This window comes from Phalacrocorax aristotelis, chromosome 6, assembly GCF_949628215.1.
Source record: "Phalacrocorax aristotelis chromosome 6, bGulAri2.1, whole genome shotgun sequence".
NCBI classification, from domain to species: Eukaryota; Metazoa; Chordata; class Aves; order Suliformes; family Phalacrocoracidae; genus Phalacrocorax; species Phalacrocorax aristotelis.
Genome location: NC_134281.1, coordinates 31236636 through 31261639, shown reverse-complemented (window position 1 = coordinate 31261639; position 25004 = coordinate 31236636). Strand labels below are relative to the sequence as shown.

The 25004-nt window shown below is 49.1% G+C and overlaps 1 protein-coding gene across 1 annotated transcript in view; it reads right to left on the bottom strand.

Annotated features, from left to right (window-relative positions):
* PAPPA2 (pappalysin 2) overlaps positions 1-25004 on the bottom strand; it is a 95341-nt gene that overhangs the window by 19501 nt on the left and 50836 nt on the right. Inside the window, exons 14-19 of the mRNA XM_075096847.1 lie at positions 16168-16339; positions 13658-13835; positions 11208-11421; positions 4444-4612; positions 3576-3708; positions 2328-2437 (exon numbers count right to left, since the gene is read on the bottom strand). Coding sequence (XP_074952948.1) covers positions 2328-2437; positions 3576-3708; positions 4444-4612; positions 11208-11421; positions 13658-13835; positions 16168-16339 — 976 coding nt within the window. The remainder of the gene's footprint in view (positions 1-2327; positions 2438-3575; positions 3709-4443; positions 4613-11207; positions 11422-13657; positions 13836-16167; positions 16340-25004) is intronic.

Here is a 25004-nt window from a genome sequence, read left to right as displayed (position 1 = left end):
TGCTGGGAGGAAGCCACCCAGCGCCAAGACAGGCTGAGTCTGCCATCACCTCTCTGCATGATGCTGTATTCCTCAGCTTCTCACTTGTATGGAATGGGGGGCTCAGCCACTCATCACTTGGTGCCTGCATCAATTTGCTTATTGACCCCTGCTCAGGATCCGAGTCCTGGGAGGACTCACCTCCCTAGATCTGGCCTGAAGCAGATACACCAGACTCACGTTCACTTATGGGGCTAGGGCTGGTATTTGTGAGGCATGAACTCAGCTATTGCAGCCAACTGGACACAAGAGCGCGCTGTGAAGGGCTTGGTTTCATCATGCTGGAATGTGTTGTCCCGCTCATTCAGCGGGGGTTTGTGGGGAGCACTCATGATTACACAGGGGGAAGAAAAGCCCCACCACACATGCAATTTCCTCCTTGTAAAGCTCAGGCAGACTTTGAAATCTGAGGCCCCATAAAACAACGGCTGGCCTGTGAAAGTGTCCTAGAATGCCCTTCACAGTGCGGGAGTCACACAGAGGGGCACATATGTTTTCTCCCAGCCTCCCGTTTGAAACATGCAGCAGCAGGCAGACTGGCTCCAGCATTCCCAGGTGGCATGGCAGCTGGGGATGGGGCAGCTCTGCCCACACAGACCTGCTACAGGTACTTCTGCTGCATGTTCAGTTAAGCTCATGATGGGGCTGGGGTAGGATGAGGTCCTGGCCATCCTGAGCCAGCGCAGGGAAGGCAGACCTGGAGGGAGCCACCATCAGATGGGGCAGATGTTGGGGATGCTGGCCAAGCTGTTCAATTCCTGCACAGCCCAGAGGATTTTGCATCCTACTGGCGTGGTGGTTGTGCAACTTGAATGGCATTTTAGCATTCTTATATTAGTATATTCATGTTCCAGGCTGGGAAATAAGGGCAGAGGGACAAACCTGCTTGGCTGTAGGATGCAATGCATCAAAGTTGAAAGCAAAACAAGACCATGCCCTTCCCAAGTGGCCTCTGCAGCTCCCTGTGTGGTTCAGCCCATCCTCTCCATCACCTCAGGAGCATGGCAGCTCCCAGAAATGGCAAGCTATTGGAGGCTTGGAGGAGCAAAGTAGGGAGCAGAGGCAGGAGCCGGAGCAGAGAGAAAAACAAGACAGTCCAGGGAGAGAGCTCCTGGCAAGGGGGAGCACCACTTCTTAAAATAACAACCCCCTCCCTCCTCCTCCTCCTCTCTGCAAAATGCCTCCTTTGCACGAGAGCCTGCAGTGGTGGTGAAAGGGAAGCCGAACACCACTACCTCGACGGGCCAAGCCTCAAAGGATCCCTCAAAGGTGAGGACTCCTTCCAAGGCTCGTGCTTAACCATCCCACATGCCCCGGGCGTCCTCACCCCCCCCGGCAGCGATCCGTCATGGGTCTGATTCAAGACGACATACAGTAGTATCCACAGGCATGATGCTGGGCCTCCTGTGGGTTCCCAGTAGGAGGGGAAAGTGTTTGGATGGGAGCGCTGGCTCCTGAGAAGATTGTTTGCTTTACTTTGTTCCACCTCCTTCCTTATGCATCTCATTTTTATTTTAAGAAATATTACCCCAGTGGAGCTGCTTTTTGGGAAAGTTGTGCTGTGAGGATCCAAACTATTTGAGCTATTTGAGCTGTTTTGCCTACAAAATGAGTAAGAGATGGGGAGGTGAAAGGCTCTCCCGTTCAAGCAGCAGAGGCAACCAGCTGGCCAGGGGGTGATGGCAGCTGGAGACATCTTTAAGCTGACAGTGTCCTGCTTCCTCCCTGGCAAGAAGATGCCTGCCTGGGTTGCATCTCTGCTGCCAGGTAATTGGGGACCCAGGCTCATGTTGTGCCAGGGGTGGCTTTTGCTCTCCCCACACACTGGCTGACAACAGCAGCTTAGCAGGTTTAGGCATGCAGCATGTCCTGAAACATCAGTGGGATTCCTGCATTTAACTTCAGTTATTGTGGTATCCTACAAGTCCTTGAAAACTGGCTTGGGAGCTGATAACTCATGCTGAACTTTGGTATGGGAGAGCAGGAGTGTGTACAGTAGCGTCTGCAGGGGAGGGAAGAGGAGGAAGAAGTAGTGGGAGGGAGGACCAACTCAGCACTAGAACCTGGTTATGGGGAGCAGCAGGTACCTCCAAAGCTTGCAGCCTGGGCAGCTACCTGGAGAGGGCCAGCAAGGATGAGCTCATTTATGCTGCTTGTCTTTCCAAGTCTTACCCTTCTTCACCCAAGGCAAAGAGATTTTGGTTAAAAAACACCAGATAAAGAGAAGGGGAGTTCCCCTTTATACTGTCAGGGAACCACCTGCTAGAGGAATACACCTCCCCATTTACCTGGACTCTGGTGGGCTGCAAACGGTGATCCATAGTCTCAGCAGTCACGTTTTCGGGCAGTATGACAGGGTCACTGGGAGGTATGATACAGGAAGGTATGCACAGAGCACCTGCAGGAGGAGAGAGGAGCCTTGAGGGCTTTATCAGGAACCGGGCAATGATGTTTTACAGGAGGGCACCAGATCCAAATGTGTAGGCTCCTTACCGAGAGTAGGGGCAGACACAGAATATGTTTTACCTCCCAACCTAGGATGGCAATTCTTTCCCCAGATCCTGAATTGTGCAAGAGCGTACAGGAGTTGTGGCCATTTCCCTTCTCCCACATGAGGGGAAAATTGAACATGCCCCAAGAGACAGATTGAAGCCCTGATGGCGGGATATGGGATCCAGCATGAAAATAAGTCTGGCCTGACTACTATGGAATGTTTGTTGACATGTTAGGAAGCATCTTACACAGTTTTTCTATCATGTGAATTCCCACTGCCTTCCTATGACCCAGGAAGAAAAAAGCTGCAAAAACTGCCTTGGAGAACCAGGTGGATCCCAGCCCTAACCCCAGTCTTACACCAGGTCTGTCCATTGCTTAACCTTAGCAGGTCCTGCCCTTAGACTTGTCTCAGCCTGTTTTGATCAGACCTGGATGACAGCTGTGTTTGCTTCAGAGTGATATGGGCTTTGCTCGGGCGTCCTGTCCAGTGGGATGCCAGACAACATGCAACAACTGTGACTGAGCGTTACAGCTTTTCCTAAAAGCATAAGGTGACCAAGTCCTGGAAAAAGAAATGGGTGATGTGGTCCCTCATCTGGTGAAAGTGCCCTGTTACACACAATTGTCACTGCGGCTTTTACCTAGGACCTGCCACATTACCCCTGCAAAAATCAGCAGTAGTAACAAGTGTAGAGACCTCGGGGGTGGGGAGGGCATGGAGGGCTAGAGATTAGGAGAATTACTGCAAAGGACTGGGTTTGCCCTAAAGACCAGTCCCTGCTCCTTCTGAAAAGAGAGATGCTTACACTGGAACCAGCTTTAGCTTTGAGTCTTGCACATAAGTACAACCAAGGCATGCACAAGGTTAAAGCCACCCCCTGGCTCTGTATTTTGAAAGAGGATGGAGGAGAAAACAGGATTATTTTCATAGATTTAGTGGGGATCAGTACAAGAAGAAGAGTCACTGTGACCTTCAGCTCTCTGGGAGGGCTGAGTCAACATAAGGTTTGGTTTTCTGTTTAGCTTTCCTCTGCCCTCACCTATGCCGTGCCCCTGCTTGCACTTGTACTCCACGTAATTCAGCTCTGGGGGTGGTGGGCATGTGCCCCGTAAGCTCTCACACAGTTTGAACTCCTCTGTCCATAAGCCCTCCTTGGTGCAGACGATAGGAACCTACAAAGCAGAGGGAGAGCAGGCAGCGTTACTACCAGCAGCAGCAGGGCTCACCCTGTGTAACCACAGCCCAGCTCCAGGGGGAGCAAAATGCAAGAACCCCCCTCCTGCCAGTGAAAGCCAGACAGAAGTTCTCTGGGGAAAGCTAGGTTGCAGCCATCTGGTCCAGCCTATGTATGCTTTGCACTACTGACCAGAAAGCAAATTGTTTTCCAGATATTGCTGGATCCCACTGGAGGGGAATCAATTGCATTTCTCTTCACAAGACGCTTCCAGCAGGTTAGGTGCAAAACCTGGGCGGAAGAGCCTGGCAGGCAGCAGCTTCCATCCCTAGGCAAGCCCTTGGGTTAACAAGCCTGCCCATCATCCCAGGCAAATGCATTCACAGCAGATTCCAAAATCCACTAGAAACCCTCTACTTTTGCTTTCTGACCCTTTTCACTCAAAACAAACAGGCTAGCTTAGGACTGCTGCTTTTTGGAAGGATCACCAGGGAGTGGGAGAGGATCCCCAGGTGGTGGTGCACCCTGTGCCATGTCTAGTATCCAGCAAGAAAAGCTTTGGGTTTGCAGGGCAGCTGCTGTTTGGTGATACAAGGGCATTTGGCATTTAGTCCTGGGGATGGACAAGTTGCCGTGGGTCCCCTCTGCACAGCGGAGCACAAAGAGCTCTGCTGTATTCAGGTGCTCTAAAGCACAATGCTTGGCCAATCTCTGCCTCCCCCAAGTCACTCACCTGTTGTCCCTGCGGCTCACAGTTGAGGACACACTGGCTGTCCAGCTCAAAGCCCTGGGTGCAGTTGTACATGCCCTCGAAGACAGGAGGGGGTGGCTTACATACCACAGGGATGCAGCGTCCCTCTTCCCACTGCCCACTCTCCAGGCACTGGACCTTCAGAAATTTCCTGGGGAAACACAGATGCCAGACTGGGCTGCAGCACCCCAAAGAAACGCCACCTTGGCTGTACCAAGCATCCCACAGTGGCAGGAGCAGACTAGACACATCTTTCCTGGAGCACAACCAAGCCCTCTATGTGGGGCTTTTCCATGCCATCCTACCCATTACCATGGGCAGGTCCTCCTGAAGAGACAGCCCACTCTCAATCTTTCCTTCCCCTTGGTGGGGGGGATCACACTGATATAGGAGCAATGCATGCTTTTTCCTTGCATTTACCATACCATTGCTCCCCGCCTCTTATGGTGCCCCATAACCATTCCCCTGCAGATCATGGGCTGCTTTGTCCCACTGCCAGTAGCTACATACTTTGCTGGATGGAATGAGCCTCCACCAGTAAAATCCTGCTGGCCTACACTCAGCTGCTCCTGAGGCTCCTTTTTGTACTCCAGCCAGATCTGTCAATCCCACTCTCACCAAGGGGCTGTCGTACCGCAGCAGACCAATACCATCCTGGGCTGCTAAAACAACCCAGGCACAAACTACTTGCCAAAAAAACAATGAAAAAGAAAGGAAGAAAATGTCCAGGAGTGGAGCCCACCCACTTTTCAGTCTCCTGTCTTTGGCAGCAATAGAGACACCACATGTTTTACATAGAGCCATCAAAACCCCACGAAGCATGGGGCTGGCTGGGGGCTGCTCTCCCAGAAGAGGACATGCCACCACAACCCCAGACTTTGACACACAGGTTTTGACAGCACTGATGGGCTTTATCTGAGCCAGTGGTGATTGCTAGGTCCTTAATGAGACATTTTTCCCCACCCCTCCCTGTCCCTCTTTACTAGACAGCCTGCTTCAGCTGCTCGCCCCTGCCTTCTCCCATCACTCATGCCAGCAGGCAGGACCCACGTGCCGTGCTATGGGGTTTCTGGCATGCTGCTCATATGTGGAAGGGTGTTTTACTCAGTTAGAGAAAACCCTGGGGGGAGGCACTAAGTTGCCCCTTAGTTTTAAGTGGCAGCAGATATTGTGTGGGGCCACCCAGATGCCCCCTAACACACACTACAGGGTCACACAGCCCAGAGCAGCGAGGGGACCCCATCTGCACTCCACCACCAGACCTGGGGCAGGAGCTGGTGGCCATCCCCATGACATTTCTGCGAACTCCTGAATGGGAAATTTGAGAGCTTTTTGAAACATTCTCATATTTTTAAATATTTGCATCTCCTAGAGATTCCCCTTCTCCCTTCAGAAATCAGGAATCTGTTTTTCCTAAAGACTGTATAAGGGGGGCAGGGGATTCCTGCTGTGGTGAAGTCAGACTCCAGTAGGTAACATGGAGGCAGGCAGGGGAGTGGGTGGGATATGGCAGGTCCCCCAGCACAGAGCTTTGCACAAGTATCCCCACCAGACCATGCCGGGAGTGTGGGTGGCCAAGGTGTGAGCACCTGGGCAGCAAATGGTGCTGCAAAGTCACCCCAAGAGCAGTAGCCTTGAATTGACTAGAGAGAACTGCAACTATATACTATTTTGGAAAGGTGGTGAAGAGGAGCAACTCTGGATCCCATTATGGGCATCCTGTGGTTTCAGCCCATGCCTAATTTAACTTTCTTGGTTGCTCACCCTTTCTACTGGGATGACGATCACTGCCTTTTGAAGATGCCCCCAGCAGAACTTGCCTCCTCCCATGTCCATTTGAATGCTTTGCTTTGCCCACCTGTAAAGGTGAGTGAAGGCACATGCCGAGACACACTGATCTGTGGTGGATGTCCAGGTCCCCAGGTAGCATTTTCCCCTCTTGAATTGCCTGGCACACAGGGTGTGATCCAGCTGTACAACTTCCAAGGGAGTACACACCACAAGAGCTGCAGTTTGCACAGGTGCACGCTATGGTTCAGAGCCCCATCATCTTCACCAGGGTTCCTTGTCTTGATGTGGTGCTGGAGTGACCCCAGCAGGAGCTGGCACCATGCACAGCCTCTCCCACCTCTCCCCCCACCTGCACCCCCCTAGACCTGGGAGGAGAAACTGCCTTGCTCCGGAGGCTCACCTCCCTGGCAGCATCTGTGCTGGGGAACTTCAAACAGAGATAGCCTGGGCTGACCCCAGGGTAGAAAGTGGCATGAGGGACCACTGCTGCCCGCATGAAGTGAGCAGTTTATATTAAGGCACAGAGAAGGGAAGGGAGAGACTTTAAAAAAAAAACAAAACCCCACAACCTCATAGCAGCTTGAAATTTCCAGACCCCCCAACTTCTTCTGATCTGGGTTAGCAGCATTTCTTGAGGATTAACAAGGAAGCCAGGAAAATTGGAGTCAAAGCTTTCCCCTCCAACCAGGCAAGCTGCTGCCTAAAGGGTAGAGGAGGCACGGGAGAAGGCTGAGGCCAGTAAGGGATGCATCTGACGTGAAGGCATGAGTGCCTGCCCAGCTCCAGGAACTGAGCACGCAGGAGCCTGGCTGGGATCCAGCTGCGTACTGGGATCCAGCTTGGGGGAACTAGGTCTGCTGTACAGGAATGGTGATAAATGAGTCTACAGCCTCATCTCCCATGGCAGGAGGCTGACAGCTTCAAAAAGAATAGGGGGGAAGCAGGGACATTTGCCAATAAATTGAAATAAAGCAACATTAGCTTCGTAGGACCTTTGCTGCTGTGCTCCAAATAGCCTGGGCAACCTGGGATGTAAATCTTCATCAGACACCTTAGACATGGAAGTGACACAGGAGTCTAGTTGACAGCCTGTGTTTTCCTTACCTGGATGCTTGGCTCCCGCATCTGCACGGGTGTTTGCCTTTTATCTAGAAGGGGCAGATGTGGGCAGAAGCAGCAAGCGCCCCACACCTTTGCCCCACCAGAAATTTACAGTGGCCTGGTGCCCTGCTAAACCCCGATGCTCCCGGAGTTAGGCTGTCCTGCTTTGCATGCTGCAATCTTTCTGATACACTTCCAGCCCTGGGTCTGCTAACTCCTTCCAGTCCATTTTCTCGTCCACGTTCTCCTGCCTTCTTTCATGGTCTCCATAGTCTTTGAACAGAGACATGAGGCAAAGGGGCTGACAACTCCATGGAAGCTCATCAGGGGTCTGGGTTGTCTCATGGCTCCCTTGATCTCCAGTCAAAATGCAGACTGAGACTTTCAAAGCTACCTGAGAAGACCTGGGTGGCTGGTGGTTCTTTGCTTCATTCCCTCAAGCTAGCAGAAGGGGCTTAACCCCTCACAAAAGTAGCTTTGAGAAGCCAAAATCTCTTCTTTCCAAGGAATCATGCCACACTGGGCAAGTGAAACAACTGTTCTGAAGGGTCTAACTTTTTGGTCCCCAAACTGAGAGCATCCCCCCAGCATTAGAGCGCTTATCTAAAGGATGTCCTAGATATTACTTTTGGAGAGCTGCTTCAGATAGCACTTTGTGGTGGAAGCAACAGCAGGGACCACTGCAGGGGTGATGCCCATTTTCCCTGAAGTATCTGTCCTCTGACTTTCAGGCCAGCTCTTTCAATGCTGCAGCCCTGGATGATGCCAAACATTGCTCATTCGCAGTTCATTGCTCTGTGCGATCCACATAGGTGGGTTGGTGCTGCCATTGGACAGATGCTGCCCAAAACAGAGATGTCCCATCACAAAGCATAAATACATGTGTTAAGTTCCCCTCGTTACAGTTATTTTGGGGTTAGATGTGAAATAGCTTGGCAGCTGGAAACTAGGCTGTTATGTGGGTTCCTGAGGCTGAAAACAGATTTCCTTTAGGAAGAGTCAAAGATTTACCCTTCATGTCAGCATCATCAGTCATGGTCCTGCGAGCAGAAAGGCAGCAAATCTCTGGCAGGATCTTGATTATGCAATCAACATTTCTTTGAGGATCGTTTGTTGACAAGCAGTGATTTCTAAAGGGCCTTTCCTCACTTAGGTTAATAGATAATAGCATCTTCAAGACAACAGATTTCTTTACCCCCTTTCTTTTCCACATATGCTATGGGAAATTAATTTCAACTAAGATTGCAGGAGCCTTATGGGTAACCTTACTGCCCCTACAGTAAAATTCAACTAAGGAAACAGAAGTGAGGGAATAATATGAGCATCTGTGTCAAGAGCATCTCATCTTGGACAGAGACAGCTGGATCCCAGCCACGGCTCAGGCCTGCATAAGATGGGCACCGTAGCCCTCCCACATGATGAGCAAGGCCACAGGTGTTGGGTTCCTGGTCCAGCTGTAGCAGCCATGGTGTTTCACAAGGTGCATGAGAGAAGAATGGACTGCAGAAGGCTGACAGAAAAGCAGCTAGTCAGGACGTGATGCTGAACCCTGGCTGGGTTGGGGTCCTGCTCGCTCACATTACAGTTTATCTGTCCCTGTCCATGGGAGGTCCAGAGCCATCCCTGAAGGAAGGCGCCTACACGCAGCCCTTGAAGGAAATGACTAAGCTTCTTGTAACAGTGCTGTGAGAAGATAAGCATGTCTTTCACATAGTAGCAGAGTGGGCTGATCCCTGGGGTTGTCCCACAGACACCCAAAGATGCCTCTACAACTTCCCTGGAGAACAGTCCAAGCCCCATAACTGTTGGTGAGGCCAGCTGGGAGTTACACTCCTTCCGTTGTTCCCCTCTAAAAACATATGATTGCTGGAGCTAGAAGAATAATTTGAAGGGAGCCTGACTATATTTCTAAGGTTACGCTAGTTAGCTGCCATGGGAGGTCTTCAGTGTCAGCTGCAGATCATGCCTGACTTTTATCCAATATCTAGTACACATAAAGAATCTTGCTTTCTTATGCCCATCAACACCTGTATGACATTAAATCCTTTAGCAAGGCTGGTGCTTGCTGGATTGATGGACAACAGGGAGAAAATAGATCAAGAACTCAATTTGCTGAACCTAGAAAGAACCCAGCAAGACTTCAGAAAACCCCAAAAGCTGATGTCCGAGTCATCACCTGACACCCTACACCCTCACCAGCACATCAGCAAACTGCAACCCCCACCAGACCTGGCCCCTTCCAGAGCTCTCCATCACCTTCTCCAACAATTCATTTTCTCCAAAACTGGCCTGAACAAAGAAAGCAACCTCTCCCTCTGGCAGCTCCCATCCTCTTCCTTCCAGGGCTAAAACACCAGAAGGATTTCCAGCAATCCAGCAATTGACTGGCCCACTTACTAGCTAGTAGCTGCTACTCACTACGTGCCAAGGGGCTTGTACTCATGCTGAGTATACGCGCAGAGCTCCAGATGAGACATTACACCAACATTAACACTTCCAAGGAAAGGCTTTTGCTTTGAATCAGGCCACTCTCATAGAAGTTAATCTGCATGATAAGAAAACAATGAAGTTTCTGCTGCTATTAGTGTTTTTTTGCTTAACAGGATTGTACTCTACCATCAAAGATGTCAGACAAATTAGTAATAACGATAATAGCAAATGTGAAAATGCTATGTCAATATGCATTGCTCTGAAAATGTAAACCACTTTGCGTGATTTTTCTTGACTTGTCTCACAGGCTGTTCAGACCCATAGGGAAGTCACACATCAGAGGAGCCTTGGGAACTCCCAGAGGGCATCCTTCTTACCAGCAGTTGCTGCAGTATGACTGAGATGGCCTAACTTTGCAAGCTGCATTGATCTGATTGTATGTCCAGTGCCTGAAATGCCACAGGCACGCAAACTGCTCTGCAGTTTGCAAGGCAGTCCATGTGATTGTAGCTATAATCATAATTTGCCTAACTCCCCTTGGCCCAAGAAATGCTCCTAACACTGCAAAAAGCTGTTTACAGAAACCACTTCCTTCATTACGAGGCAAGAAATCTGGCAACTGCTTCCCAGCACACAACAACCCTACCCCAAAGCAAAGTAGAGACGAAGTCTGCATCCAATTAAACTGGAAGGGGGCATTAAACAATTAGCACATAATTACCTGATTTGGCTAGCATCAAGACTCTGAGGAGGACCCAGCCAGTGCCAGGAAATCTTTAGTGACCGTACCCAACAGGGGCTTCGGCTGGAGGTGTCACAGAAAAAATGCTGCTTCACCCCCCCCAGCGTCACGATATTAGCTGAGTGCAGGATTAGTGAATCACCAGTATTTTTTCCCCCGAAGCATCGGGAAAAATCGTCTCCAACTGAAATGCCAATGCTTGAGATTAAATTTAGCCAAGACATGCAGGGGGTAAAATGTTAACCCTGACAAAAGGCAGTCATTCATTCTTACAACCCCCAGTGCCTTGATCCATGTTTTATCACTTTTAGGAAAGACAGCAGGTCCAGCATCTTATTACATCTAACTACCTAAGAGTCCACAAACACTTCTGTACATGCTTAATTTTCAGCAGCTGACAAGTATATTGAGGTGCCTAGGAAAATTCATGTGCTTTAGGTTAAGACACTTAAGGTACACATGCACACAACAGCAGCTTGTGTCTTGTTTTCCCTGCTTTCACCTAAACCAGGGGAACACCTCTGGTATCTCAAGAAACCTGCATGACCAGAGCAAGCTGCTCTGCTTTGTACCTATCAAATCTGCTCTTTAAGACTGCCAGCATACCATCACCTCCCCTCCCTGCTCACACTGGGAGAAGAGGAGGAAGGAAATGGTGATAACAGGTCTGCCACTGACTTACTTCTGAGGCTTCCCCGCTGCGTTCTCAGCCACGTGGTATCCAGGCTTGCACTTGTAGCGACAGACAGAGCCCACGTCATGGTTCCCCTCCAGGCACCGTGGGACCAGGAGCTTGGCATTGGCCACCACAGGCGGTGTGTCACACTCCAGCTTGCAGTAGGCTTCAGGGAGTGACCAGAGGCCATCCTCCAGGCAGGTCAGCCACTGATTTGTTCCTGACCCCAAAAGAGAAGCAGCATGTTAGGGTGACAGCTGACCCAGGGATGGAGTCCTGCTGAGGGAAGCTCAGAGCAACCAGCAAACATCCTTTTGTTAGAGCAGATACTGATGCCAAAGGAGGCAACAAATATGAAAACATGGACTCCATTGCATGGTTGGTCAGGCTGGAGCAGAAACCAGATGCCTTGAAGACAGAAGTGAGGAAGGGACAACTTCTAGGGAATGGATCTTGGTTCTGCAGATCTCCCCAAAACTTTCCCATAAACTTCCCCTCTCTGGTGATGCCTCAGAAGAGCCTTCAGTGGGCTGGGGCCTTTTGTGTATGACAGGTATCTGTCATACCTAGCCCAGCTCGTCTCCATTCTCCCCAGCTTTTTGCAGCTTGTCCTTACCTTCACTTACAAGTTGTCAATACCCTATGACCCTGTGTGCTACACATGCACCGCAAGTTGGAAAGCACCGGCAGGACAGATGTGGGAGCCTTAACTAGTGTGACTGGGAATTCAAACCACCAGTTACTAAAGGCTTGGGTTGAGTATTACAGCTCAACTCTCTGTTGTCCCTCTAGAGAAAAGGGGGTTTGGTAGACCCAGATAATGGGTGGCCGAAACTACACAGCTCTGGGTGCCTGCGGTAAGTGTCCAGGACTGCATCACCCACATGGTGTAGATGATGGATGCTTCACTGGGAACTGCTGAGCAATTAAAAAAAGCTGGACTGGAGTGAATGGGACTCTTTCTACTGAGGGGTTTGGATCAGCAGGTTCCTGGTGCAGCCAGACTGGTCCATGCTCCCTTCAAACATTGTTCTTTTTGTGGGATTGCTGCTCTGCCTATAACTGTTCTTGGAACAGGGACAAGACCATGCTTCCACGCAGTGCCTCCATTGGGTGGGCCTGCACTGCTGAGGGTCGCCCCCCGCCTCCAAACACCATGCAGCCGTGTCATCCTTTTTCTTGCCTATTCTTAGTATTCATTAGCCTTGAAAGCCTGCCCGTAAGGATGCAAGCCTTCGGGGAGAATGAGCATCAGGCACACCCCTGTATCAACAGCTCAGCTGAGTCGGCTAGACCTCTGCGAGTTTACCCACACGGCTTGACAGCCTTGGCTGAGCACCACCAGCTGTCATGTCAGCCCCTGGAAGTCACCCAGGGCGCTCCATCAAGGGGGCGCCTTCCCACTAAGGGAGCCCAGGGCAAACCTCCCATTGACTTCAGCAGGAACAAGAGGCCGCTATGAGTGAAAAATCAGAATAAGCCCTGCCCTCAGCTGACCCACTGAAGGCAACAGGCATCAGTTCGGGCAGAATTTCGTCTGTCAAGTTGTCATTTGCATGCTACCCTTTGATCAGCTCACACTGGGGATCTGCCGGCATCCCCCCTCATCATGAAATGAGACCTTAATTCCCTGCAGTTTTTGCTCCTTAGATTTAACTTTAAAAAAAGAAGAACCTAAATTATTTTCATACGTTTCAGCTATAAATGTCTCCATAAAATAGAGCACCCATTAAAATGATTTGTTGTATGTGATTGTTCAGAGCAGAGGCACTGGTGGAAACTCACATAAAGTCCCAGTGCTTGAAGCTGCCGGGGCAATTACCCCCAAAATCCCATGCAGCTCAACCTTGTATAGACAGGAACAGTAGCTCTCTTTCTCTTACTTGGCTTAAAAACATTCCTGCGGCTATTGATGGAGTCGGCAGAATAAAAGCCAGGCCATGGCATGTCTGGGGGACTGCTGTGTGTCTGGGTGGTGAACATCTCCCAAACTGTTCTGCAGCTGTGGGCATCGGTCTCTACAACTTTATACAGCCCCAGGACTCCTGAACCACACACTTTCCCACAGCCACTGAGCCACTTTTGGATCTCTGAAGTCCTCTCTCTGTCTGTCCATGATGGCTGCCTGCACACTTTTTGCCTCCCTCATCCGCATAATGCTGGACTCTGCCAGACCTCACCAGCTATCATGAGAAGACATCCCTGAGGTGGATGGATAAGGGCTGTCAGCCCTGGGATGGGAGTCAGAAGGAATTATCCCCACGCAGTGGTGTCCCTGCTCAAGGGGGATAGATGCCCACCATTTTAAGAGGTGTCTCAAGATCCCACCTGGCTGGGAGAAGCCATGATAACCAGGAAATTCAAAGTTGCAATACTCTCTTTGAACAGCCTGGGACAGGCATGAAAAGGTGACACCAAATAGGGAATATTAAATCCCTCAGCACTTCAGACCATACCTTGAAGCTTGGCTGGGTGGATGCAGGAGAAGGAGCAGCTGTGCAGGTAGGTGGTCCCCTTGGGGCAGGAGAACTCGGCATAGTACACATGGGACTGGTCAGGGACACCGCAGTCAACAGGGTCACAAGTCACAGATCTGTCCCACCGCCCCGAGCTGCATGTTAGCACCACCTTCTGCTGCGGAGAAAACAAGGCTCTATCAGACCCCTGCAAGTGAACCTTAATCTACTGCTGTGCCAGCACAGCAGAGAGTGCTGACCCAGGTTTCAGGGCAAGGAGATCTTTCCCCCATTTTTCCTCCCCAGTGTGCCCTTTCTCCCTACTCTGGACACTGAGTCATGAAGCCCCTACCTGTTCATGGGGTGATGTTTGGAGTGTGAAAGCAGAGAATGGCCTTTGGGGTAACACACAAGCCACCTGCACAAGAGACCTTCCAATGCTTGATCTGTAAATGCTTGCCTCCAGAAAATGCTAGCTTCATGCACACTCTCTGAGCAGTGCCAGAACACACTAAGGGGAAGAAGGAAAATCCCTTCAAGATACACTACAAATTCCTGAGCTACAAGCTATTCCCAGCTCTGTGTGCTGCAATATTTTCCCCTACAGGATCAAGTCTTCTTCAGCCATTGATGGGCAGCTCTCCTGTTGATTGTTTTTCCCTAAATGCACTGATTGTCTCATGCCTCAGCCCACAGACCCCACTGAAATCAGAGGTTCATATAAACTCACAATTCCAAACTACACAGCCCCTCTCACACAGCTGGGGCACTGCATGAAAACCTAACTCCCAGTGGTCCCACCACTAAACAGGATCAACATGTGCCACAGACAGTGGTGGATGACAGTGTACCATGAGCAAACTGATCTAGTGAAAGATGTCCCTAGCCATGTCTGGGAGGTTGGACAGATAATCTTTTAAAGGTCTCTTCCAACCCAAACTGTTCTATGACTTTTGCTCCCAGGTGTCTAACCCCAGCCCAGCAGTCCTCAGGCAAGGGCTGCAGACCAAAGAGGAGTCTTTCAATTGTTCCTGATGTCCTCCCACTGGCTGCATACAGCCATGCTGCTCGTACAGTCAAATGTGTGACCTGTCCACCCAGCCGACGTGTTTTGATTGAACCTGGATATGGTGGCTCTGAACGACATCACTAAACTTAAGTCTGGTACTTTTGGGTGCGCAGCAGGATCATGGTGTAACCAAACCAGGTGGAGAGGTTGCTCAGGGAAGAGCTGTGAACATTTTCCCAGAATGTCTCAAGATGTGTAGGGTCACACAGCCAAACCAGTAACATCACCTGGGGGCTCAGGGCAGGGCACCTGCAAGCTGCCATCTGCTGTGACAGCCACATGGCAAAGCTCTGTCCAGAAGTGTCCCATCTTGCTGCCAAATGCATGAAAACCATCACCCAAAGCAGATTTACTTTGTGCAGTTTCATTTCAGAGGAGAACTGGAACATTTTGTTTTCCCTGGGCATGCCTTGGCACACAGACCTGTGAGGCCGTGTAATTAATAACCTCCCCGGTGACAAGGGGCCAGGTGGTGCATTCCTAGCTGCCCCATCCCACTTTCCAGTGCCCACCTCTCCTTCAGCAAACACAGATCACTGCAGCATGGGAAATCTGCCTGCCAGGCATCATGAACACTTGCAACTCTCCAATGGGATGAGGGGTTCGTCCTGCTGACATGGCCTGACTCACCTCCATCTGTCTCCACCCTGTGCGAGTTCACACTCTTACTCAGGCTGGCACAGGGATCAGCTCAGCACTAAAGACTCCTGTTCCCCCTCCAGGAACAGCCTAAGGATGGGACGCACTGTGCCCATGACCCTGCCAAGGTGACTGCCCAGACCCGAGGAAGCTCAGCTTCCAAAGACACATCAGTTCCAGGACTCCTTGGTCAATGGCTAAGAGCCGTGGTGGCTTGTGGCTTTTACAAGACATCCCTTAGCCCTCTGGAAAGCAGGACAAACTCTTTCATGATGACCTCTGTGCTTCCCTGCTGGCGTGGGCAGTGTTATTGCGACGCAACACAAAGGAAGAAAAGCTCTCGGCGCCGTTGGCTGCCTCTAAATATAGTTGCTCTGCAATTACTTCATTTTTCCCTGAGGTACTAACTTCAGCTTTAAGAGAGAAAATGTCCCAGGGATGTTTAACCCTCCCAGCAATGCCCATCTGGAGAACAGAAACATCTACCTATCTCTCTGTGGGAATGCATCACCCTGGCTTGGGATATCCCCTGCAGCAGCTTCTGTGGTCTGCGGACAGCTAGGAGGACTGCAGCAAAGGAAGGCAAGAGGTCCCAAGAACAGGACCAGCAGCCACCAGCATGGAGGTCCAGCACCAGAGCCTCCACTGGGCTGAGGTTCATTGGAAGAGCAGAAAGGAAGTTGGGGCTGGAGGAACAAGGTGTCCTGGGGTCAACTCCAGCCACCTCGGGGCGGTTAAACCCTCTTAACTAGCACTCAGGCCAATGGGCTGTGAGGTCACCCCCACCCTGATGTCCACTCACCTGCACGGAGCCCAGGCTCTTCCCATTGCTGGAGCGGAGGATGAAGCCCTTTTCACAGGCGATAGCACATGCCATGTGCCTTGGGCCGTCAGAGGTGCAGTCAAGGGTGGCAGTGTGAGCAAGCAGTGGCCGCATGCAGCTTCCGAATCCTGCACAGGCACCATGGACACAGCTATGGAGGAGAAGAGGGAAGGGATCAGCAAGCAGGTCCCAGGGCTCTCTCTGGGTAGCACCTGTGTGGGATGCTCAGTGGGTCACAGATGCCTACAGAGATGCACACCTATCCCTCAGTCCCAGATTCTTCCAGGCTTGAAGTCTCCTGACAATGGTGCCAGGAGGGTATTTTTTCCCAGCTCTGCCGTGGCTGGACCTCAGCCCAACCCCGGCTCACACCTCCCCACAGACCATCATGTCCTTCCAAGCTGATGAAAGGAGGCATGGCCCAACAACACTACTTCCAAAATCTGTGCTCTCTGGTGGGTCTACTCCAGCTCCTCTGCCCCAGGGTGCACAGGCTGCATTGCAGAGCCTGCACACAGCCTAGCACCAAAGGGGCTGATGGTGCTTGGTGTAAGTGGACCAAGGGAGCAAGAGGAAGGAGATAATGGGGAGAGGGCAGGCAGATGACATATCCAGCATGGCCACAACTCCCATGGCCAAAGTGGGAAAGTTTATATCAGATGGTTCTATCAAGCAGCACTCCTGAATGAACACGGAACAGTCATTGTAGCACCTTCCTGAGGGAGCAGCAAGGTGGTCTCTATCACATGACTAGTTCTCATCTCCAACATGTTCAAATCATGCTGGACACCAGAGAACTTGTGGCAAGAGACATCCTGAAACTGTGGTCTGGAAGTGCCATAGGGAGTACACCATTAGCTCACATGTGATTGCAGCCGCTCATGTTGTCCTCCTGCATGCAATCTGCTCACACATCTCAGACATGAGTGTGTAGGGACAGACAATGGAGAGCAAGAGATCTGCACTTTATAAAGGCAACAAAGACCAGACAGTAGCATTGGGTATTTTTCCTTCCTGGTAACTTTCGAATCCACACCTCAATTTCAGTCAGACTTAGCACAGAATAAGACAAGATTTGCAGCAACAGATAGTCAGGAAAAATAAAAAGATGAAGAGGCCTTTTTAAAACCTGTGCTGATAGAAGGGCGACAGCTATGTCATACCTTGTATTAGACATCAGAGAATCCACAGAGGATTCTCCAGCTGCAAAGAAAGATTTAGCTGGAGAAGGAACCTCTGCAGATACTAGGGAACCATCCATGAGATGTTCTTCAAACTACACATAGTCCTCCCCAGGCCTGGCAGCAGAGTTGCCTGAGCTTCGTGTCCACACAGCCTGTGGTGGAAGGGAGAAGTTGAACATGCTGCAGCTGTCTCCTCCACCCCACTCTGGTCACCTTCCTGCTCTGCTTTGATGGTCTTCAGCAGCTCTGCTTCTCCCACAGGCTCACGCAGTGTTTCAAGCCTAAGCATGTTTCTATGTTGACATCAGGCTCTTTGGGATCAAAATCATCTCAACATGTACCTGTCCAGCTCTAGAGACTCAGCTGTGGCCACCAAAGTGAGATGCAGCTAAAAGAAAGAATTACCCTGCCTTGTGCACCACCTCAAGTTACAAGATATCCTAGTAAAGCTTGCATAGTGTCACCCATCCCTGGGAAATAAACAGCCCCCTCCTCACCACAGCAGCTTCCCACCAAGGACCAGCCATTTGGTACTGATTAATTAAGATTAAGCATCACAAACAGTCCCACAGTGAAGATGAATGCTGGACAGGGGGCTATAGTCTCCATCAGTGAAATGCAGCCAGTAGATTAATTACCTGGGATGGAATGGGGCCAAGACACAGGGTTGACATAACAGCTCCCACAGGGAAATGCCCTGGTTATCTGGCAGTCAAAGTTTATCTTTTACCAAGTGCAACAGAATAACAGCAGCCCTCCTGAAGCAAGGGCAGAGGTGCTGCAGCTTCAGGTGATAACTGAGGGCAGAAGGGAGGAAAGTGTACCCAAACACCTCCCCTCTGCTCCCTGCTTTGCATGGGCCTGTCAAGAGTTTTTGTGCACTGTGTTTCACCCAGGGGAGGCAGAGGTAGCCTTTGCCTCTTGCATTCACTCAATCTCTCCAGCCAAGGATGCACAGCTAAAAAGAAAAATAAAAATGGGGGGAGCGGGGAAGGAAAGGTGCCGACACGGACTTTAAGGGATGCAATGTGCTGTTGACTCTGGACAAGTCCACTGACCCAAAGACACAGTGGAAACCTGCAGGCCACTGCCCTGAAAGAGCCGGTGGGCACAGGAAGGGACCACAAAGGAGAGCAAGAAGAAAGGGGCTGTTTTTTCAATGCAGACCTGTTTATGAAGTGAGAAATGGTTTCAGGGCAGCTGCTGCAAATTCTTTCACTAGCTTATATTTCCATTTGCTTCCTTTTTAAAGAATTTGTTTTATGAGCACAGCGTTTGTCAGGTCATTAGCTTCTGAGGGCATCTGGTACCAATTGTAGGCCTCTCCCCTCCCCTCCCGCAGTCACCTTCTCTGGGCAGTTGCTTTGCTCCCTGCCTGTGCCCCAGCACATGCACACACTCAAGCTCTCATCCCCAACTCCACCTCCCCATGATGGAGCTGCTGTCCTAATCCTTGCGTGTGTGTCTCTGCACATGCATGTGTGAAAGGGCATGAACTTCTCCTCCTTCCAGCCTTGCTTTTGCCTCCCATCCCCTTTCTCATCAGTCATGGACACGCAGGGAGCTGCAGCTGGTGTGCAGCATCCCTCCTTCCGTGGTCCTTGGTGCTTCATTCACACACCACAACAAGTCCGTATCCGCAGGTGTCTCATGGCACATGAGGATTATCCAGACAAGTAACAACCCACATGCTGGGAAGCAGGGCTGGGAGATGAGTGGTGGGTTCACCAAGTGGCTGTAGGCTACAGGGCAGCTGGACGGTCACAGCGGGATCCTAAGACTCCTAACTTCATCTGCTCATGAAGTCGTGTTGATTTTATGGAGCATGTGCTCACCACAGCGCTGGTTTGGACAGGGTGGTGGCACCTCTTGACACATCCAGCTGGGCCATGGGCTTGGCTGGAGCAGCTCTGCTGGCACTGCTGGAGAGAGAGCACATTGCCTGGGGCAGCCTCAGCAGTGGGGACAATGCTGTTGTTAACCAACAAGCAAAGAAGCACTGATCCTTTTCAGGACTACTGGACAGGTTTTTGTTTTCCACCAGTTCAGAAACATAGCCAGCAATGCTGGTATAAAGTAGATCAAGCGATCAGCAAGTTTCTTACTATATTATTATATATGCAAAATGTTATATAGATTATTTATACATAAGGTATTGATAATTATACATCATAATATCAAAAGCTTTCTTTTATGTACAACACACAATACACTCATGCAAACATTCTATATATATATACAGATATATTTTAGAAATAATTGGCTTTCTCTTTGCCCCAAAAGACGACCAACTTATTGACATTCTGAGAAGCTGTTCTCATCCTACACGTTGCTTTGAAGCCTGGTGCTGCTATTCCGGACATGAAGAAGGGTGTATGTCACTAAAAGCTCTCTGATTTTCTCAAATATATCAGTAAACTTAAAAAAATGTTTATCATATCTTCCTACAGATTTTGCCTTGATTGCTTCTCCTTTAGCATTGTCAGCATCATCATGACTACCACTGCAATACTTAGGGCCAGGACACCCTAGAGTCTGACACCATACAAGTGCAGGACAAAAAAAAAAGAAAAAAAAAACAAAAACAACCCCTGCCATGTGGCCTGGCCCCATCGTGATCCACATGCCTTACCAGGGTTTGGGTAACGTGATGGAATAAATCATCGCTCCCAGCCGCTGGAACACCCTAACGAAGGCTGGACGAGGAAACGGTGTAGTTAGCCCAGTTCTGATCTCAGCATGAAGGAGCTCTTTCTCCTTTTCATGATAAATGAAATTCCTGTATTGCAGCTGCAAACTCCTGACATTTGGCCATTTCTGATTCAGGCCATATAAGATGTGGTACGAGCCAATATTTTTTTTTCTGCATGAAACATCCAAAAAAATTTCCATTTTTATCCTAGAATCTTTTGAAGCTCAAACTAATGATTTGTCAACAACATTTTCACAAAATACCAAGGTTTTTCTCCAAATGTATTCCACTTCGGCACCAGCCTGCATGATTATCTGGGCTCACCAATCCCATAACTCATACATCAAAGAAAGTTTTAGTTCTGGAAATTTGTGAAATTCTGCCTAGCGATGGACCTAACTGCTCTCGAACGATAAGAGCATTGTCCTGAAATAGGACCAATTCTATAAATCAGAGCAAAACTTTTCCTTTGGGATCCTTCATCTTTCTATAATAAAAGCAGGAGGCAACTGCCAGCAATGGAGCACATTGAGCCAGTGGTGACAATGCTGGTAGGGAGACATCATTTTGCTGTGACAAAACCCAAATTCTGAAAAGCTGAATTTTCCCATTTTACAGCAATTATTTCACAGAACCCAGAAAATACTGATAGATTTACCCAAGTCAAGCTAAGCCAAGCCAAATACAGTGCAGCTGCCTAAAGTATAATAAATCATCCATAAATTGCTGTAGTATCTACCCAAGCTTTAAACCCAAAGATTGTTGCTGAAACAGCCCTTATCATCAAGCTCCAGCTCTAACAGAGGAAAATTATTACGAGTTCATCTCATGGTGCAAATTTTTTGGGGAGAGGGCATTATAGGGGATGTTGAGGGAAAGGTAAAGGCTTCAGCCAAATCTCCTGAAGTTAAAAGTAGTCACTACATGTACTCTGGTGGAGTCTGGATTGTAGCACTGAACATTAACGAGATAAAAGATGTTTACCCCAATGTGGTCTAGCAAAAGAAAATAACTAGGAAATGAGAAAAGGTGTTTTGGAAATACTTGGGAATTTCTCCCTTCAGGCATGTTTCTTGTGAAGGGGAAAGGTCTCACTTTTCCAGTAAATCTGACGGCAACCATCCTTGTGGGAGCAGGCTACATGTACAGACCCAACGATGGTGATGCTTCCTGATTACGATCTTCATTGAGGTTGCCACCTCAAGAAAAGATATTTGCTTCTGTACGTGACTCCCAAAGAAACTTGGCAAAAAAAAACCATCCGTGTGAGTCATCCGCTGTCATCTACCTCACAGATAGAGAAAAAGGCACCAGTAAGATGTCAAATGACCTGTTGGCCCCTCCATAGCCATAGTGGCAAAGGCAGAAAAAGAAGCAAGAGCAGATCAATCTGAATATATTTCCAGACAGTTTCTGTCCATGTTTTTTTTTTTTTGTTGCTTGCTACACCAAAATAGATTTATAGAAGCACAGAAAGTGAAGCTGAAGGGGTTGCCAACTTTGGTCTAGTCAGCTTCCCAACCTGAGGCAGAATGGATCATACCTTCATCGTTCCTGAGAAGAGTTGGCCTGACTCCTTCCTGAAAGTGGATGGCCCACCTGCCCATTGTAAGAGCAGCACACAGGTAGGATTTAGCTGCCAGTATTCGTCAAAGGTGCATATTCAGCTATCCCAAAGACCACCTTTATCCTTATCTGATCCCTGTAGCAACATGCTGCACCTCATTTCTGCTGCTTCCTCTCTTGTCCGGAGGAATTCACTTCTGATCCACATCCACCACCAGGAAGGATGTAGAAATAGTGAAGAGATTTCAAAAGGGAGCTGCAAGCAGAAGCCACCACTAGACTGCAAGACTTACACTATGAGATTTAAGAAGGGAAAAATATTTATCACGAGAGGAGATAGCAAGACGATCTGATCTCTCTGTACAGACACATACAAACCGAAATATCATGGGCTGGCAGGAGGTATTTAGACCTTTCTGACAAGGATGGGGCAAAAGCAACAACTTTCATCTTGAAATCAGAGGCAAATTCTCAGCAGAGAGGGTTACTACATATAATAGCTCAGCAGGGGAGACAGTGGACTCATCACCTCCCGCAGCCTGTAACATGTCATAGGAGAGCCTGACGAAGTTTCTGTGAAAAATGCTAGAACCTGCATGTGACATTAGGAAAGGCAGGGCCAAAGGGTGACAGGCTGGCTGCAGCAGTACACTGAGGGCTCTGCAGGCAAGCCTCAGGGTCTCCCACAGTGCTTGTTCCCTTCTTCACTAGACGTGGGAAGGACACATAATGTCCACACTGGTAAGAGAATAAAGGAATCCGGATCAAGCTTCAGGGTTTCACTGGGAGCTGTGCCAGGACCAGGAAGGAAACATGCCTTGCACCACACAGCTGCTCTGTGTTGTAATTCATCCTCCCTCGACGTATCAAGGGTTGGCCATACTTGGAGCAAGACTGGGTGGCCCTTTCTATGAGGTACCACCAAGCACCCTGTTTATAAGCTGTTCATTTGCTGTGTTTGACTCAAAATCAAGTTGGTGTTGGGAGATTTTTTTTCTGGCTGAGACTGGTTCATCTCAGGGAAAGGCAGAATATGCCTTGCGTGCCCTAAAAAAAGCATTAAATTGAAGAAGCTGACTTGGCTGCAGAGAGCAAATGGAATGGAGTGGCCCATAAAATGGTCCTTGCACCTACAACGGTTTCCCTTGTCATCTTGCAGCTGGACAGTGAATCCACCAGTTGAAGTGAAGGATCAAGTCCCACAGTAGAGCCTTGGCTGCCACTGTCCATCAGCCAGTTGGTGACCCACAAGAGAAATGCCACAGGTCAACAGGCTTTGCTGCCAGAGACAAGGCACCTTGAGAGGTCTTAAGGGCAGAGCCAAAGGCCGAGGTAAGCCCATGCCCCAGGAAAGGTGTTGATTAGGATCCTGGGCTTTATTCTTAGAATCATAGAATCACATATGTTGGAACAGACCTTTAAGATAATCGAGTCCAACCATAAATGTAACACTGCCAAGTCCACAAGAAGCCATGGAAATAGATGCTTGAGGTCCTTCAGCTGGGATGGCTGATGTCTGCCATGTCCTGTTGCCTGGATGAGGCTTTCCTCCAGGCCAAGAGAGAGGATGTGTATGGTGCAGTTTAGGCACAACCTGCTCTGATGGGCCTCATGCTGCACCCAGGAGGCTGCGTTTGCCTGGGAGACGCTGGGGACAGATGTCCAGGCAATATGTGCTGTCCTCATGGCAGACAACAGACCACTCAATGCCAGCTGTACTGCGCACACCAAGAAGAGCCTGAGCAGACTCTACCTGGGAGGACAGGGTGGGGATGGAGGTACATCTTGACCTAAGAATGTCTCAGCCCATCAGGGTTGACCTCGGGATCCCAGCACAAGCATCCATCCACTTTGTGCAAGGTCCCTGACTCTGGAGCACCCTACCCAGAGGGAAGGAAAGGAAATACCAGCATCTCTACCCCAGGGTCCCCACAAATTTTCACACCAACACAGACAGAGTTCATAAATTAACCCTGCATAAATTTGGCACCTGGAAGAAAGAAAACAAACAAAATAAAACCTGCTTGGGAAATGGCCCTCCTCTCTGTGCTGGATAAAGTTTAGCAGCTGAAAATATGTAGAAAACCCTCTTCTCCATCTGATTTTCTCTCCCTGACACCTACTTTCCATATGAAAGGAGTCCAAACCAGACTCCCCTTGATACATTAAACCCACTTTTGGGGGAGCAGAGGAGGGCACTCACATGGGAAATAAAAACACAGTGCAGATTGCATTTTGTAGCACCTTTCCTGTTAACTCGCCAAGGCATTTCCCAGCATATACTAACATAAAATAAAACACACTAAAAATAAAACCAAGCTAAAAATAAACATAATGGAGGAAATGAACAATGTTCACCTGGTTCAGTATGTAGCCTGTACCAAGGAAAACAGGAGGGTCTGTGGCTCAGTTTTAAAATACGAAGAAAGGGGTGAATGGTGGAAAGTTTGAGTTTCCTGGGTGGAAACTCACTAAAAGTCTGATTTCTGCTTGACCTCATAAGGTTGTGATTGGATACAGAAATCAAAGAAGAGCCCTGAGCTGCTGGCAGAGACAGTAGAGAGGGGTTCCTGGTGCTGGTAACAAGGTGTGGGGGAGGGACACCATGCTGCTTTGGTACGCAAGTGCTTTTCCAGCATTCAGTGCCACTAGCAGGTCTGAAAGCAGAAGGCAACACCTTTTTCAAAACAGGGATGTACTTTTCTAGCCTCAAACACCTGTTGCATCCTGACCTGGAGCTGGCTCATTTCATCAGCAAAAACATGATCTTTTTGTTTTCCCCAGCCTGCAAAGCACTTTGAGATCCTTCAAGATGAAAGATGCTACAGAAATACCAAGCCATCATGTATTTTGGCAACGAGCATTTCTAGACTGAAGTCAGGAAACCTCGTTTCTTTGTTGATTTTGTTACTGTCCCTTTCTTGGGTTATTTTAGGAAAGCACTCACATGCATGTACTGTATATATGAGGCTGGGAGCATGCGAACAATTCAGTTCTTTACAGGGACAACATAGATCTGTGATCTTTTACCATCAAATGTCTCTAAACCTCTTAAGATTTTATATTCCTGGATTTTTATAGGACATTTTTTCCTCAGACTCCACCTGCCTTATATGAAATGGATTATTAGCCCTTAAAAATAAAAATACTGCTGTTTTGCAGATAAAACAGATTTTTAAAATATAATAAGGGGGGAATACTAGGATGTTTCCTGACTTAACAGAGGCCAATCCTTTACTATTAGTGAGACTACTGGAGACTGTAAGCCTAACCCCACTCTAAATATTCAAGCCTTTTGTCCAGAAAAGCAATACTATAAATAGTGTTTCCCACTCTGAAAACTCCAGGGATCTGATTTACTCTGAGTGTGTAAC